This window comes from Lissotriton vulgaris, unplaced genomic scaffold (genome assembly GCF_964263255.1).
Source record: "Lissotriton vulgaris unplaced genomic scaffold, aLisVul1.2 SCAFFOLD_1487, whole genome shotgun sequence".
Taxonomy (NCBI): Eukaryota; Metazoa; Chordata; class Amphibia; order Caudata; family Salamandridae; genus Lissotriton; species Lissotriton vulgaris.
The window spans coordinates 573813-592787 of NW_028249612.1; the positions used below are offsets into that span (position 1 = coordinate 573813).

Genomic DNA, 18975 nt, shown 5'->3' on the forward strand with positions numbered 1-18975 from the left:
ACGGGACTCTCATTCCCTTTTGCTGCCTCCTGTGGCATCCTGATGCGGTAGTGCGAGATGCGCCTCTAAGGACGCTGGGAAATGTAGTTATGACTCCTGGCGGTGGCGGCTTCCACCGGACCCTGGCAACCAGCAATTCACACTCCTCCGATGTGGGTTATGCGATGTGGGCTATGCAGGTCGTGCCCTCAGAATATTCAAATTGCACAAGTTTCTCCCGCTCCTGCAGGGACTCTCGCTCCCTTTTGCTGCCTCCTGTGGCGTCCTGACACGGTAGCGTGAGACATGCCACTAAGGACGCTGGGCAATGTAGTTATGACTCCTGGCGGTGGTGGCTTCCACCGGACCCCGGCGACCAGCAATTCCCACTCCTCCGATGTGGGCTATGCGATGTGGGCTATGCAGTTCATGCCCTCGGAATATTCAAATTGCACAAGCTGTATGCTCATTGGGGTTTTTTTTCAACAAGGTAGTTGATTGTTTTTTTTCCACACTGTTTCATGATGATACTACATCGACATCTCTGTGTATAGTGAAGTTCAGTGGAATCTGAACAGCAAAAAAGGAAAATAGAATGTTATGTAATTCTTAAATTATGTTGTAGTCTTATGTAATATAATGTTTTACACAAAAAACATTTATTTTTTAAGTTTTTTGGTTTATTTTATTGTACACTAGCAGCCCGTCCCGACTTTGCCCAGGAGCAATTAGGATTCAGGGCCCCCTCCCGCCCCGCTTTTGTAACCTGCAGACGTCACTTTTTCCTCCTGTAATTTACTTTGCTTCAGGGCCCCGCCCGCCCCACTTTTGTAACCTGCACACGTCACTTTTTCCTCATGCACACGCCATCCACCCCCTTCCCTCCACTCCATCCAAGGGACGCAGGTATTCGTGAAGGAAATATTCCTATATAAATATAATCATCATAACGCATCTAAACAATAACATATTCACCGCTGACAGTTATGTGAGCAAACTCTCGCCTTTTTGACAGAAGGTGGCCTCGTTCGAGGGGGTACCGTTTTTCTCCTGACCGTGTGTAGGCCTTCGTTGCGCACTTTGTTAACGGCGGAGCCCAGACTCCCATTGAGAAGAGCATGGGATTATCCTACGGAAGCCGAGGTGGCTCAAACGTTTACAGCATCTAAAACCCCTCTGGCTACACATCACTTTTTCCTCCTTATCCTCCTGTAATGCACCGTTTGTCTGACATTTGTAGTGCTCCGTTTGCCTCCTCTTTCTTGTCATCAGGCTTCCCCGACCGCCGCCCGCCCGCCCGGCCCGTCTCCTGCCCGGCCGTCCCGTCCCGTCCCCCGCCCGGCCCGTCCCATCCCCCGCCTGCCCCTACATGAGTGCCCTTACCTCCACCTGCGCTGCTCCCGCCTGTCCGCTCGCACCACTGCTCCTCCCCTGCGCCATGTCCGCCGCTCCTGCTCCGCCGCCAGTCCTCTGCTCCTGACGTCACCACTCCTCCCCCGCGCCATGTCCACCGCTCCTCGGACGCCGCTCCTCCCCGTACTCCTAACGTGACCACGCACGTGGCGGCCGGCGCTACTTTTGAGGGACTACTTTTTTTTTACTCTAACATTTTAAATAACGTTTATTTTTTAAATGTATGTAGCCTATAACCATCTACACACCCTGCTGATTTCAACGGTGTATCGGGTGTGTAGATTGGCGCAGTGGTTCCCGAGTTTACCCGCCTCAAAGCCTGAAAGTTTCTGCTTTATTATAGTAGTATAGATAGTGGTACATTTAAGAGTTTTATTGATGACTAGCGCAATAGTACTTACAAATGTACTGAAAAACTATAGGTTTTAGGAATAATATAGTTAGAAATTAACATTTAAAACCCTTAAAAAAATCACTGAAAAAACAATAGGTTTAAGGGATGTTATAGTTAGAAATTAGCATTTTAAAAACCTTAGAAATTCACTGAAAAAAACATAGGTTTCAGGAACGTTATTGTTATTTGGACATTTCAGTTGTACAAAACTAGAGAAATAAATTCAGCACTTGTAGTTAGTTAAGCTAACTATAACTTGCGCCCCCGCAATGCACAGCTGATGACATCACATATTACATTATTCATGAACCTGTGCCTTAGCCTACACAGATGGACACTACATCTCAGCAGACGCAGTGCTCTTGTTGCATAACTCTCGTTCCATGTTTGTTTTTTGCTCATATGCTCATCTATATGCTAGGACATATGTGCATAGTGGATTTAACCCATATCCCTGTAACTGGGGATGAATGCTTGCATTGTCCAGCATTCCGTCCATCAATTGTTTCTCTTGCATACGTCGCCCTAAGTGGGAAGGGTATGCCCAGACGTGGGTCCTGTGCTCACTATATCGCTGGATTCAAGCTAGCCTGGCTGATGAAGGGTGATGCCCTGAAACCAGTCCCAGGATGCTTGTTTCTGATCCAGGGAGGACCTGGCTTGGCAGTTCGGGCTGGACTGTTCCCACAAGGAACAGGGTCAAAACTGATTTGCATATAGCTGAGGCCAAATTGGGGTGGTCTGGTGAGCAAAAGAATTATGGATTTAACCCAGATCCCTGTGACTTGGGGTGAATGCTTGCATTGTCCAGCATTCCGTCCATCATTGTTTCTTTTGCATATGTGCATAAACAGCAGTTGCAATCTTGTGTTCTGTCTAGGTGCTAGTGCCTGACCAGAAAGAATAACCAGGAATATTTTTGTTTGACCTGGTCTATGGTGTTCAGACAAAATCCCCAAAATAGGACAGAACGCAAAAACATATGCAGGGTGTGTGAGAAAGCTCCATGTGGCACAAAAGCAAATTGTGTTTAATAACGTATGCAAAGGAAAATTAGGCCCACAATGTGCACAGTTCGGCTAACATAGGGAAACTACAGTGGGCCATGCAGGAACACACAACAATATGTGAAGTCGTAAGCAGTTTATTGCGGGGGGACGTAATTTATACTTCGCTCAGGTAACTAGAACTGCTGAATTTCACTGGTTTGGTCAGAGTGAAATCTGAGCCTAACTACAATGCCCCTGTAACCTTTGGTTTTTTCAGTGTATTTCTAAGGTTTTTTTAAATTATATTTCCTAACTATAAAGTCCCTGTAACCTTTGTTTTTTTCAGCGAATTTCTATGGTTTAATGTTATTTCCAAACTATAGCATCACATTTAAAACCTAATAGGTGCAATCAATCTTTAACTCACAACTTGATTTACTACATAATTCCCTTTTTTTTTTTAATTATGAGCTGACATTCCACCTGCCTAATACATTAGGGTAAAAAAATTATATTTGAATGCCAAGTGACACAAACAACAAACCTTACAATTGTGCATTGATGGGTTTTCTCCTTGAACATTAGCTCAGTGGTTCACATGTTTATTATGATGAGTTTAGAATGATTGTTATTCCCTTTCCAGGAACATTGCTTTATTCACCATGAATTCACATTCCACACAGCTGTGACTTTAGTGTCTACTACACAGGATCATTAGTTCATAGTGGTACTGTGTAAGCGTGTGTCCCTCACCTCTCCAGAGACCCTTGATGTGCCTGCAGGGTTGAAGTTTACTATGCACCGGAGGCAATGCATTATCGTTTTTCTGGATAGACCCACAGGCTGCTGCTAGGAACCATGTGGGGCTGAGAAGAAAGTTTTACTTGTGTTTTTACATGGATCAGCTCCAGTAAATATTTGTATCCATCTGCTGCCAGACCTAGAATGAGGTAATCTACCTAGGAGCAAAATTCTGTGAGTCGATGCATGTGTGCATGTTGACTGAAAGGTAAAAAAATCTCAAAGCAGAATACCGAGCTTTAGTGACCGCTTCATTGCACATTTTACAGGGATATTGTCAAAATCCATAAAAGCTGCCATGAGTGATGTAATATGCTGAGAAACTAGCAGACTTGCAGTACATTGAGTGAGTTATAGTTGCATTACGGCATGAGTTAGTTACTTGAGGTAACTAGAACTGATGAATTTCAGTATTTTTACACTTTTTAAATGTTAGTTTGTCACTGACATTGTTACTTTAACCTTTAATTTTGAAAGTACATTTCTAATGTATAGTAAGAAATTATATTTCCAAATGTTGTCACTTTATCTTTAATTTTTTTTCAAAGTATTTCAAAGAGTTTATTTTTTAACTTAAAGTAATATTTAATTACCATATATAAAGCCATGCATGACCTGGGGTGGCCTGCAGGGCCTGTACCCAACTCCACACAGGCAGTCAAACCATTTGCGAATCCCCCGCCATGCATTTGCTTCAGCTGCAAGGATTGGTCATCTCTTCAAGGGTGCCAATGAGCTATCAATTTTATTGTATTTTGTTAATACTGGAGAGGGGGGTATAGGCCCTCCTTCCAGGCACCTTATGGCTCCGGAGACCCAATCTCCTGGGGCGGTTTTATTTAATTAAGGGGAAGGGGCATGCAACCTCACACTGAGTCTTAATGGGCCCAGGGTATCCCATTACACAGGACTTTTATTTGTATTTTAAGGTGAGGGGCCAGTGATTCCCCTCCTTGGGAAAATAATAGCCCTGGGGACCCCATCGTGGGACCTAAACATATACTAAAAGGAGAGGGGGCATGTGGCCACCCTTCCTGGGCCAATAGTGGCCACAGGGACCACATCATTTGGGGCCTAAACTTATTTAAAGGGGAGGTGGGCATGTGTTCCCACTCCCCAAGCCACTTCATACCCCAGGGACGCCATTCCATGGGCATTTCTTTTAAATCAACGGGAGGGGTTTCACAGCCCCCCTCACTGAGTCACTATGGGCCCAAGGAATCGTATCACCTGGGGTCCTAATTTTTTATAAATTGGTTTGCAGCCCTCTTCCCCAAGCCAAATAGTGACCCCTGGGACACCATACTCCTGGGTGGTTACCCCAGTACCAACCCTCGGCACCCACCAAGCAGTAATTTGGAGTCTGGGGGGGGAGCCCGGGTGCCCCCATGACTTCACTGTCTCTACGCTTGCACCCATCTTGGGTGCTGTGGGAGGCGAAATGGCACCCCCCCCCCCCCGCCCCCCCACCGGGAGGAGTTCTTTTTGTTTGCTCTGGCTAGTCGAGAGCAATCTGAGTTTACCTTTCAGTGGGAGCATTTTTAAAGCACCCACCAAGTGGGAGCAGAAATGCCTTCTTGCCAACGTCCCAGCAGCCAGGGACGGCATGTCTGCTTCCACCCAGCGGGAGCTTTAAAAATGCTCCCACCGATGTAGCAGCAGACATGTTTCCTTACAAACACTCTTGGGGGCAGGGAAACTACTGTGTCCTGGAGGTGGTCTCCCTGAGACACAGTGATTGAGCCAGCCCAGGGGATGGGAACCCAGGGCTTTTACAGGCTTGGGTAAGGGTGATCATGTGCCGTTCTCCCCTTTAATTGTAAGATCAGCCCTGAAAGATGGGGTCCCAGGGACTATTGGGACTCAGGGATGGGGGCACTATTGTTTTTTCCTGGGGAAGGGGCCCTGGGACCTGTAAAGGTGTGTGGGGGCTGCCTCCTTTATATTTGTGTATGACATCAGGGATGGGGCCTCTGTGGCCTTTTCAGGCTAAGAAAGCCGGCCACATGCCCTTTAATTTTAAATCCAACCCGGGCAATGGGGATCCCAGGGGCCTATTGAAACTCGGGGAGGATGCCATCTGCCCCCTCCCCTTTCTATTGAACTTGGCCCAGGGGATGGGATCCCCAGAGCCTCCCAAAGAATTGTGGGGAGGCATGTGCCCCCTTCCCTAACTCATCTATTGCACACCCTTTCCCCTGGGCGAGAGCCAACTCTTCTTTTCTTTGTTTATTTTTCCACAGATTCACAGCAACATTTAAAAAAAATATTCAAGACAAGTCAAAAAAACTTCCTTTCGGCTGTGTAACCATAAAAGCACATACAAATGTAACGATATATTTAGAGCACATTAGATAGACAGTTTTTACATAGTTAAAAACAGAGGATCAAAAAAAAAGTAAACTATAGTGCAAATGTATACATTGTTCTCTGACTCATCAACCTTACAGGGTTAATTAAAATTCATTGAGTGACAGTTTTAAAACTATTAAAACAAAATTCAATAAAAGGAATCAAGGTATTATTAAAATTTAGATTTCAGCTGTTTATCCTTGCTTGGGAGAATATGCAAAGTTAGGATAGCAGGTAGTAAAAGTAGGAGAGCTATATACAGCAGTGACTTGGTGTCATGGTTAGTGGTGGAGTAGAATGTAATTGTCAGACACATTTTGCTCATACGAATACACCACATTGTGAGTAGAAACCTAGAGGTAACAAACACAAATAAAGGGTCTGTTTCGTATTTTAATATCCTAAAGACCTCAGAGTGGTGTCTAATTCCACATTTCTACAAAGCTGGAGTATCCATTTAGACCTAGGTCTGCTGTAAGCAGGACAGAAGAGGAGAACATGGAGTTCGGTTTCATCGGTCGCGGTACACCCAGGGCATTCTAATTTAGTTGCTCCCTTCCATTTATTGGTAAAAGCTCTAAGCGGCAGGACCCTGTGCCTAAATTGAATACACAGTTTCTTTGCAATAAGGGGCTGGATGCTGTCCAGGGCTAACTCAAGTTTGTACTGCTGTTTGGCTTCCAGAAACCTGGAAGTCAGACTGCATGAGTTAGTACACTGGGAATGTTGGATAAATTTATGTTCCTTCTAAGCAGAGAGTAGGGTTTTTTTTATAATTGAGGGGCAGGTCTCTTGTGGCGTCTGCCACATATGCATCCTTCCCAGTGCTTGGCAAGTGTTCCTAATGTGTGTCAGCCAAGGTATATTCTGTGCGCCCAATATAGTCATAATATCCCTCAATTCCTCCCTATAATTCACCAACTCTGGCGTACTCCAAATTCGGCGCCAAAATAGGAGTGGAAGTGAGGCAGTTAAATCAGCAATGGGGCCAATACCCAAATCCATCTGTAGTGGTGTCAGCTGAGTACTTTTCAGAAGCGCCAACAGCTGCCTGTGGAATGTATTCTCAGTTAAAGATAGGATGTTGATTGGGCAGTATCCGCAGAGCTCCGCTCCATTTAGCAACGCTCCCCTTGCCTGGACTTTGTATATTTCTGCCAGAGGGCCTACCACTTTGTGTACAACTTTTATAAACTTTCAGAATTCCACCTATGGACTGCGTGTGTTTTAAATTAGCTTTCTTAATCTGGTTCCCACAGTCCATTTTATCGTTAAGTGTCAGACCTAAATAGTCAAAAATAGACACCCTCTCAAGGGCCATGCCTCCCATTTGGGGGTGTGGGCAGTTGGTGCTACATGCAAGGAAGACCATATATTGTCTTTTGGAGATTTATCACCAGATCCCGCTTCCTGCAGAATGAACAGAACCCTTCCCAAGACCCGCTGCATACCCATTGGTGATTTGGAGAGTAGCAGGGTATCGTGCAAAAACATTAAAGCTAGTATTTTGCGGTTAGCTAGCCTCGGAGAATCTATGTCTTTTACAGCCAGTAGAGTTTCAATAAGGCAATTTAAAAAGAGGGAGAACAGGTTCGGGGCAAAAACACATCCCTGTCTCGCCCCTTTCTCTACTGGGAAGAGAAAACATGATATTGCTGTATTTGGACCCAGGCCTGGGAGGTCAGGGGGTCCCTCTTAAGTCTCTTTTTTTTTAACCTTTTTTTTGGACTCGATTCCTAAGATGGCTGCCACCACAAATTTCATGTGGTAGCAGCCTATCCTATTTCACCATGAGATCTGTCAGCAGAGTGAAATATAAACTGTTTTTGAGCCTTATTTGTTCAGAAACTTCTGAATGGATATGCACCAATTCACAAAAAGCATGCATTCTGGTTCAAGATCTATCTTTCTGCTAAATTTGGTGTCATTCGGTTCAGCAGTTTTGCTGCATCTCTTTTCAATTTTCCTATGGAAAGCTGAATAGGGGTATTGCGTTTTGGGAACCCTCCACCCCTTTGCCTTGGGCCTTGCTTGGCAGATCACCCAGAAAATTTCCAGGAAGGACCTAAGGTGGATGAGACTTTTTTGTGTAAAGTTTTGTTAATATTTGACAAACGACACCACATTTATTAGGAAAAAATAAATGGTTTTTGCTGTGAAAATGCAGACCTAACTATAACTACTCTGTAGTGACCACCACTAGTATATACACACACACACACACACATGTTTGTATATATTACCTACTGGTGATAGCCAGTAGGTAGGTATAATTGGGACCAAAGTTTTCATAGAAAAAGCGTTCTTTGTTTTGCCAATTACTTTAGCACAGCTTGACGAGTCTCCATAAAATTTTCACAAAACTTCCCCTTTCTGGTTAAGCTGCTTTGTTGAAAGTTTCGGGGTGGTCCATCAAGCGGGGTCTTAGGGGATAAAATAAATATATATTCATTCACTGAAAAAAACAAAGGTTACAGGGACGCTATAGTTACGTTCAGATTTCACTCGCAAAAAGCCATAGAGATTCAGCAGTTCTAGTCAGTTGAGCTAACTATAACTAATGCCCCTGCAATGCACTACTTATTACCTCACAGATTACATCCATCAAGACATGGTCAGTAACATAGCTTATGACATCATCCAGTGAGTGTAAGTGTTTTCTAAGAATTTGAGTGTTAAACATACATACTGAGCTACTAGAAAACTTTAATTAGTGTACTAGCTGTACTACTAATTAGTGATACGATTTTTAACATATATGTTAGTGGCTGGGTGTATCAGTGTACGAGTAGTCCCTGTAACCTTTGTTTTTTCAGTGAATTTCTCAGGGGTTTTTAATACTATTTCCTAACTATAATGCCACTGTAACCTTTGTTTTTTTCAGTGAATGTCTGTTTTTAACTAGTAGTCATGTTTACAGAGTAGTAGAAAAAGGGGTCGGGCCTTGGACCAGCTCTCAAGATTTGTGCAGTGTCAGACTTGCTGTAGGTAACAGGGGGGTTTCTTGGCCTCCGATGACCCTCAGCATCTAAGGGGATTTAATTCCCCAACCAATAGTGTGCCAGGAGCATGGTTTCAGAGTGGTGGAGAAAGGGGGTGTGACCTCCCATGACCTCTCAGCAATCCTGCTGTTTGGGACCTACTGAAAAAGGGGGCAGGCCTCGGGTCTCAGCAATTCTCAGTAAGCTTGTTTCTGACCTTTATTCTGCCTCTTTCTGCTAGTGTCAAATCTTTATTCTGCCTCTTGCTGCTCATTTCTGATCAATGTTTTAATTTAATTTAATTTTTAAAGTTTTAATTTAATTTAATTTAATGTTTTGGGTCTGTCCCCTTGTTTCTGGCCTTTTATTCTGCCTTTTCTGCTCGTTTCTGAACTTGCTTCTTGCTACTAGTTTCTGACCTTTATTCTGCTTCTTGCTGCTCATTTCTAACCTTTAGTTTGGATCTTTATGCTCATTTCGAACCTTTATTCTGCCTCTTGCTGCTCATTTCTGATCTCTATTTTCAGTCTTACTGCCTTTTTCTGCTCGTTGCTGACCTTGCATCTCGCTGATCATTTCTGTATTTGATTTTTCAGTCTTTCTTCTCGTTTCTGACCTCTTTTGCTTTTTTCTGCTTGTAGGTGTCTGTAATTCTACCTTCTATTGCTTGTTTCTGACCATTATTCTACCATTCCATAATAAGCTTTATTTCGGCAATTGTCATTAAAGCAAACACAATAACTTAAAAATGTAAAATCATGCAAAGAAATGCTTAAGAACAAAACATTTGATAAAATAGTTAATATAATTATAAAATTCACAGTTAAATCAGGATATGGGGGAGGAAGTGGTGTGGCACAGCGGCCAGAGCAGCTGACTCCGACCACGGGTCTCAGGGCTCGATCCCCATTGCCAGAGGCAGGACAGCTCAGCACTATGTGACTCTGAACAATAACTAACTTAATCTCCCTGATGGTCCCCAATGCCTTGGAAACCTTAAGGGGTGATATGTTTGCACTTTACATATGTGGATTATAGGGGGAGCATAACATATTGAATAAAAAATGATTGAAATATGTATAATATCTGCAATTAAAACTAGCAGCATATAGGGAGAACATCACAACAGTTTTAAGATGTGTGAGTGAGTTAAATCTAAAAACTCCTATACTGGTTATCTACTGTTACGCAGTCTATAAAGAAAAATCATAGATGACAGCGGAGTGGAACTTGGACACACAAGAATCTTAGGTGCTAGATACTGGGTGGCATTGTGGCAATCTTTGTCTGTGCCTACCTCTTGCAACTCGTTCCTGATCTCTATTCTGCCTTTTGCTGCTAATGTCTGACTTATTTCTACTTCTTTTTGCTAGTTTTTGACATTTATTCTGCCTCTTAGTACTCTCGCCTGGGACTGCAGTGAGAGTCTGGGGAGCACGAAGGGTCCTGTGGTCTCTGCCCCCTGCGGGAGCCGGCATTGCTTTCACAGACCGGTAGCTACTGGAAATGCATCTCCCGGTCTGTGAAAGTAATTCTGCTCTGTTTGAGCAAGCGCAAGCATTTTGTATGCTCTTGCTTGCTTGAAGTTGATAGTTTTCTGTGGCTTGGCAGGAGCGGTACATAGGGACATAACAGGAGCTGTCCCTGGGCTGGCAGTCCCCAGGACCAAGTATGGCTCCAGGGGAGCACAAAGCCCCCTCCTTTTTTGTTGTTGTAGGGCCTGCCCCAGGGAGGTGGTGGTCCCAGGGGCACAGGGGTCTGCAAGACCCCAAAACCTTTTAATTTAGACCTGGGGAGGTGGCATTCCCAGGGCACAGGGGGTCTGGAGGCCCCGCATTTTCTAACATGTAGCCCCAGGGAGGTGGCAGTCCCTGGAGACGGTGGGGATGGTTGCATGGCCCTTATTTATTTGTTCATAGCCCAAGGGAGGTGACAGTCCCCAGGATAGCGGGGGTTTGTGTGGCCCTCGCATAACTTATTTTTAATACACCTGGGAGTTGTTGGTCCCCATAGTTTTATAAACTAGCGCTGAGAAGCCTTTGGGTAGCCATGCGCTTTACAAGTCTCATAAATAAATAAAACCCTAGGAAGGGGGTCCCCATGCGCACAACTCCTTTACTATTTTTATATGCCCCTGGGTTTGGCCACCTGGGGGCTTCCTGAAAAAGATGCACAAAAGACTGTGCTTCCTTTTATTTTTTTCAGTTTTACCCAGATCCACCTGCACATTCGTGGCAAAACAGAATTTTTAAAAATTGGCTTTTAACCAGGGCAGGGTCCCTGTGGAATACTGTCCCTACTCCTAGGGTCAGGGAATTCTTATCCTTCCCACTTTTCTTTATAGTTTTAGGATGTTTTGAGACTCCGCTTCAAGAAGTGTCCCAAGTTAGCTGACAACATGTCCTGGTAGAAGTGTTGGCAGGCAATCGGATTCAAGCACAGGGACTGATGTTCCATGAGTCCACTGAAATGGATCTCTCCCTAAATAGCTGTCTTTTTTTACCCTTTAATATCTCAAACTACTGAACAGATTAAATTCATGACCCCAAGAGAACTACATATTATTTTAATCGGTCTTAGCTGGAACTCTATGCTCTACAGTTGGTATGCAAGGCCAACTTATGGTTATTTTTCTGATCGCATTTAGTTGGCTGAAAAATGGTAAAAGACTAAGATGTTGGTTTTCTAAAAATCAATAAATAAATAAGACAGTTTGAATCTTGACATTTTTAGCCCACAAAACAAAATCCTAAAAACTGTTTCCAACCCCATGTCACATTCTGCCAAAGGCTGATGTGGTGTGGGTTTGGTAATAAAATATTACATCAAGTTGAAAAAACTGAGTGACTTTATAGTTAAATTGTAATTCTCTTACTCACGTCCTCACCATGCAATGCTAATTACCCCACATATTACAACACTCATGATATTTTCTATGACATCCTTGTTCCATGAAATGATTTATGAAAAGACTGTGAATGGCGTTGGCGCAAATCATAGTTACAGAAGGGTACCAATTTTAGTTACTTGAGATAACTATAACTGGTGAATTCTGGTTGTTTTCTAAAATGTTACATTGTCACTGATATTTTCCCCTAACTCTAACGTTTTTTTTAACCTACCTAAGAATTTTACAATTCCTAACTGTAACGTCACTTTAACTTTTGTTTTGTTCAGTGATTTAAACCTACAATGTATGAGCACTTAGTCTACAGGGTGTTGGGCTGTGTTGATGCACCTGTCAATCTGTCATCTGCCTAACCCCCAAAAAACCCAGCTCGATGACATTGCTGCTACTCCTCCTTGTGGGCCCCTTGATGCTTATATATTTTCAGTCTGCGCACAAGCAATGTATCGTGCAAAATCATTGAGTATCTGCCAATCATAAACGGTTTGTTAAATGTTGATGCCCAGGATGAGCGCTTGGGTCATACTGGTATGTTTGTAGGTATTCTCAGTCAAAACACCTGTTTCTCCTTTTATTTTTGATTATAGGAATGGACTACAGTGGTGGGCACCGTGTTGTGATGTGGTTAGCAGCATCTGGTGGGATTCCTCCAAATGAAACGACCTTCGCAGAAATATTACAGAAGCATGGTTATACTACTGGGATCATAGGTAGAGTATATCTTAAATACCATCCTGAGTAACAGCTTTGTTGTCTGCGACCATGGAAGGAATCTGTAGATAAGAAATATGTTCTGAATGCCATGAGATCCACTTTTCAAATTTGGTGGCTACATAATATGGGACATAATTATATGTGAAGAATTATTTTCTTTCTCTTTTGTGACATGACATTGCTCACATGCTGATCCAAGGACAGTCTGTCCCTCCTGCAGAATGGCTAATAAAGCAGGGCATTACCTCGATCCTATTATTGTGCTACTCCTTCAGAATCATCTGAATACTCATTTTCTCCATGTACATCAATGCAGAATATTATGCATTATTTGCTCCAGCAGAGTGGGTACTGCTAGCTTTTTACTGGTGGTAATGGACAGTTTTTCTTTGATAAAATATATTTTTTAATCTCCGTTTGGCTCTAAATTATGTATATATCTTTTAATGTGTCTATTCCGGTGCCTAGTGCAATGTTTTGCACATGGTGGGCTCGGCTTTCCCTTGCAACAAATCCTCCCACCATGGCACCTTTTTGTTCCAGTGTCCCTTTACACTGTTGTGAAGGTTCCAGCCTATCGGATGAGGAGGCGGTTGACGTGGCAGCTGCCTAGCAGTGTTGATATGTTTTTGAGGAATACATCTTTCTGTTCAACCTTATTATAGCAACATTTACTTCTGCAAATTAGAACACACCATAATGAGATACTCCTCTATTTTCATGATGCAGTAATCGTTCTGTGTTCTAGTAATTCAATATACACTATCCAACTTAATATTCCAAGATTGACATATTATCTACCAAATTCCATCATGGCATTTCGACTTTTTCATGTAGCTTCTAAACGGAAAACTAATTGTGTTTAAAATTAAAAAGGTTCCTCAAGCATCAAACTGTGCTCTATTGCAACTCAATACACGATGGCCTCACAAACAAACTGAACCCGTTTTCTTAAATAAACTTTGTTCGAGCACACATTATCTCATACTTGAATGCATACATGCCAACATTTCAGGAGAGCAAAGTGGGAGATTTAAAAAAAATAATCGGGAGAATGAATGGGGCTTTGAATCGGGTTACTAGCATGTATGGGCTTTGGAAGTGGCTGCTGCAGGATCGGACATTTGAAACGTAAATGCACGTTTTTTTTTCTTACCTTTCGGAAGCATGGAGCATAATGGCAGGCAGAGAGAGGGCGATGTAAGTGTTAGGCACTGGCCTGGCAGATTTACGGTTGTGCATGCACACCCCACCCCCCTGTGGCAGCCCGGGCTGAAACAGCCCCCCCCTCCCCCCCCAAGTACTTCGCAGGTTTTTGAAAGACGATTCCCAAGTTAATGACGCTTTGATTGTTTTTCACCCCTTCGAGAGCCCCTGCCTCACCACTCTTTGTTGGAAGAATTAGCACTTTACGCAGTACCAAACCCTGTCAGCTGAAACCCCAGATGAATCGGGTTTTTGCTTGTACGAATCGGGAGGCGGGAGACTAGCCTTCAAATCGGTAGTCTCACGCCTGAATCGGGAGGGTTGGCATGTCTGCTTGAATGCCTCCTTGCAAATATTTTACCGAACCGTTGTAAACCACCTAATTCACAGATTCCTAGAGTATTAACATTTTAAAAGCTGCCCTGCTAGTTAATAAACCTTCAAACAAAATAGTAAAGCGTTTGTTATTGAAACTTACAGGAAATGTAAAGCGTTTCGCGCCTTGATCTTTCCGCCAATCAGAATGTCAGTGACAAACTGGAGCTTACACTCTTGTGTTTTAAGTGGTTTGGTTGGCTAGTAAAGCGATCATGTGACCGCGGTCTTACTCGATAAAGTTGTATTGAAATATAAGCTGTGCTCTGTTCGTAACAAAGTGTTTGCAGCAAGATTACAAGCGTAAAACCTAATGATCAAATGGTCAATCATCCTAATGCATATGTTAAATTTTTTTCACATGATTTCGCAAGCAGGCAAAGTACAAGAAATTAAAAAACTAAAGTTTCAATGATGATTCGTAAATACTTTTGGTAGCAAAAAAATGTGAAATAGGAAGTATAGCATAAAAATCATGTCATCAAAGCTACAATGAGAGAAGTTCATATAAGTGTCGGCCATTTTGGAATGGGACTCTGTCTTAGATTATTGCATACTCTATCATTTGCAGGGGTACAGTAATTTTTTTGAAATTTAAACTTTATTGTTTAGTTAATTAAAACCATAACAATTTGATGAATGTCACACACAAATATAAAATTTATAAATTTGTCGCTAAAAAATGTTACAATGTTAAAAAATTCAAAGCATTAATTGTTCATATTGTTTTTATACGTTTCTCAAATGCCTGCAAGAACTTCACCAGCTTGCAGTGTATTCTTGGAGCAGTAGTATCCAGGCTTCCAATAATGGCTGATGTACATGTTCGTAGTTTCATGGACCGATAACTTTCCTTTGGTGTGACCGTTCCTTGGATAGCATCTTACAGTGACAAATTATGTGTATTAGGTCCTCTTTAGGGCTACCACACAGTAGACCAGAAACGTCGTCAAGCAATTTCCAGGCAGGTTCATTTGCTCGTGTGGGAAAGTCACCAAGTCTCAACGCCATCAGCTTTTTCTTAATAAAAATAGAGTAAGTTGTTTCCAGGTATTTTGCAGCTGTCAATGTCTTATAGCCATTTATCACAGCTCATGAGTGCGAACGATGGGAGAACATTTCTTTGTCCAAGATTAACGAATGAAGTTTGGCCACTTTACTTAGGGTCTGTTTTAGGACAACAAATGACAGATTATTATCCCATAGGGTTTTTGAGCAGGTTGTCTCCAAAGCTTGCATGAGAAATTGATTTGCTTTGGAATTCTTTTGGGATTTAAACTCTTGCCATAGGTAGGTATTCAGATTGTTATTACTTGCTTTTTGCTAGATCTGATACCAGACCTTAATATGAGAGTATTGTCTCCCTGGTATTTCGTTTTTTAGTCCAAATTCAAGTTGCAATTGCGCTGGTGATGTCGTGCGTGGGAGACGTAATACTTTTTTGTATATTTTAGTTGTCAGGATGTTTAGTAGGTCGGCATCCTTTCCGTGCATTGACACACTTGCATAGGTCAGGGTTGGGAGGATTTTATTTGCCATTACGGTTAGAAGGGGTTTGAGTGATGGCCCTTCCAATTTTTTTGCCAAGGTACTTAGTCCAAATATCAGAGCACCCGCTCTTTGTGTCAGATAGTTCTTCTGTTCTTTTAGGTTAAGTTTGTCATCTATATAAAATCCCAAATATTTGTAAACCAAGACTTTCTCTAGAGGTTTTCCTTTTAACCATATATCATGATGCAATCCACGGCGGTTAGTGATCAACATGGTTTTAGTTTTTGAAATGTTTAATGACAACTTGTTTGCCATCAAGAAGTCCGACAGTTCCGTTACTAATCTGGTTAGCCCCACCTTTGTTAGGCTCAGGAGGACAATGTCGTCTGCATAAGCCAAGTGCGTGAGCTGTAAATCGCCAAGTTTTGGTGGGTGGGCATTGCAGTGGTTCAATTTCGCAGAGAGATCTGAGATAAAGAGGTTAAGTAAGTGTGGCGCAAGAACACACCCCTGTTTAAGGCCGATGGTTGTGGGAACTTTTCTCGACAGTCGTGATCCATCACCAATTTTTACTTGCGACCAAGTATCAGAATAAAATAGCAGCAAACCCTTTAGGATACACTCAGGAATTGCCCATGATCTCAATTTTGCCCACAGCAGATTACGATCCACACTGTCGAAGGCCGCCTGAAGATCTATAAAACACATGTTCAGATCCTGTTTTCTACTCATGCACTTCTCCGCGATCATAGTTATGGATAGGATATTTGCTGTTGTTCCGATCCCTTTCCTGAACCCCGTTTGATTTAGGGGAATCAGTTCTTTCTCACTAGACCATGCGACCAAATCATCCAAGAGTAGAGAAGCAAAATATTTTGCCTCGATGTCCTGCAACGCTATCAAACGATAGTTGTTTGCTAAGGATCTGTCCCCACCTTTATAAATCGGCGTAAATATTGATCCTTTCCAACTCTCTGCTACTTGGTTCATGTTCTGTACGTCTGAGAAGAGTTCCACCAGGCAAGGTCCCCAGAATTCCGGAGCATATTTATACGCCGCTTGTGGGATGCCATTCGGGCCTGGCGCCCCACTTGTTTTTCCTTTTTTGATTCTTTTAATTATTTCTTCCGCCGTATATGCTATGGTCTCTAAACAACGATTTACCCCCTTTTTCTTCTACATAACACAGTTTATTTTGATTTTTAGTGCATGGGTCACTACTTTGTGTTTTTTCCGGAGTGACCGAAAATTTAGATGCCAGAAATGCTGCCCACTCCGATTCCTGCACATTAGAACTCAGGACGTTACAAGGTCTTGTTAGTTGGTTTATTGTTTGCCAGAATATATTAGAATACTGTAGTTTTGAGCTATAGATTAGTTTTAACCAAAAGCTGTCATTTGTTGATCTTTTATATTCCCAGATCATGTTTTTGTATTCTTTTCTTTGAGCCCTAAAAATGGCCCATTGGCTTGGACCATGATTTGCCGATTGTAGCTTCCTTTGAGTTTTTCTAAGATGTCTTCGCAGGTCTCGTAGTTCTTTCGGGTATTTTTTCCCTGGTCCATCAGGATCAGGTTTCATAATAAGCGGCTTCATCTTTGATTTTAATTTTTGCGAAAAAAGAGACCATTTTTGGATAGCGTTCATTGGGGAACTCCTTATCTCAATCAGTGTGTCCTTCATTGTAGTAAACCATTCATGATCATTTGTGTTGGACCAGTTTATCCATTTCAAATTAACAGTACTTAACTGGCCTTCTGGTAAGTGTGACGGTTGCAGTCTTTCCTTATTCAAGTTAAAGAAGCTATGTTGCAATGCATGGTCGCTCAACAGGGTAAACTCTATTATAAAATTGATCACCAAGGGGATTAATGACAGACTAACCATTGTAAAGTCCAACGTATTTTGAGAATGAGGACCATAGTATGTTTTCCTGGGGGGTTGATCTTCGGAATATCTCCCGTTCAATACTCGCAATCCCAGAAACTCCAATTCAGTCACGAATTGGATTGCTAGACTGTCTTTACGTGGACCAGCACCTCCTTGCCACTGTTGGGGGACTCCCCAGTAGATATTATCAGATAATAGTTTATCATCGTCTGTAGGTGTTAAAATCAAGTTGGAATTAAAGTCACCCGTTAGTATTAGGTTGGAGAGTGGATCAGTAGACCGTAGATCCGTTATGACTTTGCACAATGTCTCATTCTTTAGCTTTTTCGCCTTGATTTTTGGTTGTGTGTAATAATTTACCAGTATTGTTGGTTTGTTACAGTTATTACTTTGATCTGTTAATTTGATTAGCTGGATACTGGGATCCGGTGATTGTAGTTGTACTGAATTAATTTTTAGAGATGAGGATACATATACAGAAAGGCCACCAACTGCACGGCCATAGATTTTACATTTTTCTGCTGCTACGTTATAATGAATGAACCCAGCAAGTGCTATATGTTCTTGGAGCCAGGTTTTCTGTAGCGCAATTATATCGCAACCGTGCCATTCTTTCGGAGGAAGCCCCCCTTCCAGCAGTCTTAGCACCTGCAATATTCCATGAAACTAGATGAATATCCTTGTTAAAGTCTTGTTTCTGTTTAGTTTTGAACGGTCACACCTGCCTTTTTGCATTTAGCATACCAGGGAGCCATTTCCAATTGTCTAGTGTACTCTGTGATTCGTCATTTGCCCTTTTAGTTCTTCACGTAATGGTGGTGGTTCGCTTCTACCCTTTGCATTAAATAGAATTGAATAAACTGGTTTCTTTTGATTAACATGTGTGTCGTCAATTTTCCTAGTAACTTGAACTCCGCACAACCTCTTCAATGGCGGCGGGTATCGAGGGGAAATTTGAGAAGATATTTTAATGCCCCACAATTGAAAGATATCCACTTTCCTCATGATTGCTTCTGCTATATCCGTTGATTTCCAGGTTGTCAGAGTATGTTCAGCTGATGTTTCATTAGGGCCTTTAAAAAATGGTACCTGCTCAAGATCTGCCGTGTTGATTTCCTTTAGGTCATCAAATTCTGTCAGTAACTTCAGAATATTACTCCTATTTATTATGTCCTGTGTTCCCTGGGACTTATACTCTGGTGACCAAATTACTTTATTCAGCTCAACACCGGCATTGTGATTAAGCGGCCTTGGCGGGATGACTGATTCCATATTTGCCTGACCAACCTCTAAGTTCTTTACGCCGAGTCTTATTGGTCTCTGCGACGGGGAGCTTGAGTCTACATTCAATCCTTGACATTTGTAATTGGATGGAACCTCTCTGATTATGATTGCCCTGTCCGTTGTTGGTTGAGTCGAAGGAGCTGGAATTCCCTTTAGACCCTCATCACTATGGTTTAACATTTGTGTGAGGTTAGTTA

The 18975-nt window shown here is 42.4% G+C and overlaps 1 protein-coding gene across 1 annotated transcript in view; it reads left to right on the forward strand.

The window, feature by feature from the left end:
• The window catches only part of LOC147663526 (arylsulfatase D-like), a 279974-nt gene extending 267415 nt beyond the window's left edge, over nucleotides 1-12559 (forward strand). Inside the window, exon 5 of the mRNA XM_086950387.1 lies at nucleotides 12405-12559. Coding sequence (XP_086806513.1) covers nucleotides 12405-12559 — 155 coding nt within the window. The remainder of the gene's footprint in view (nucleotides 1-12404) is intronic.
• Nucleotides 12560-18975: the final 6416 nt, after the last annotated feature.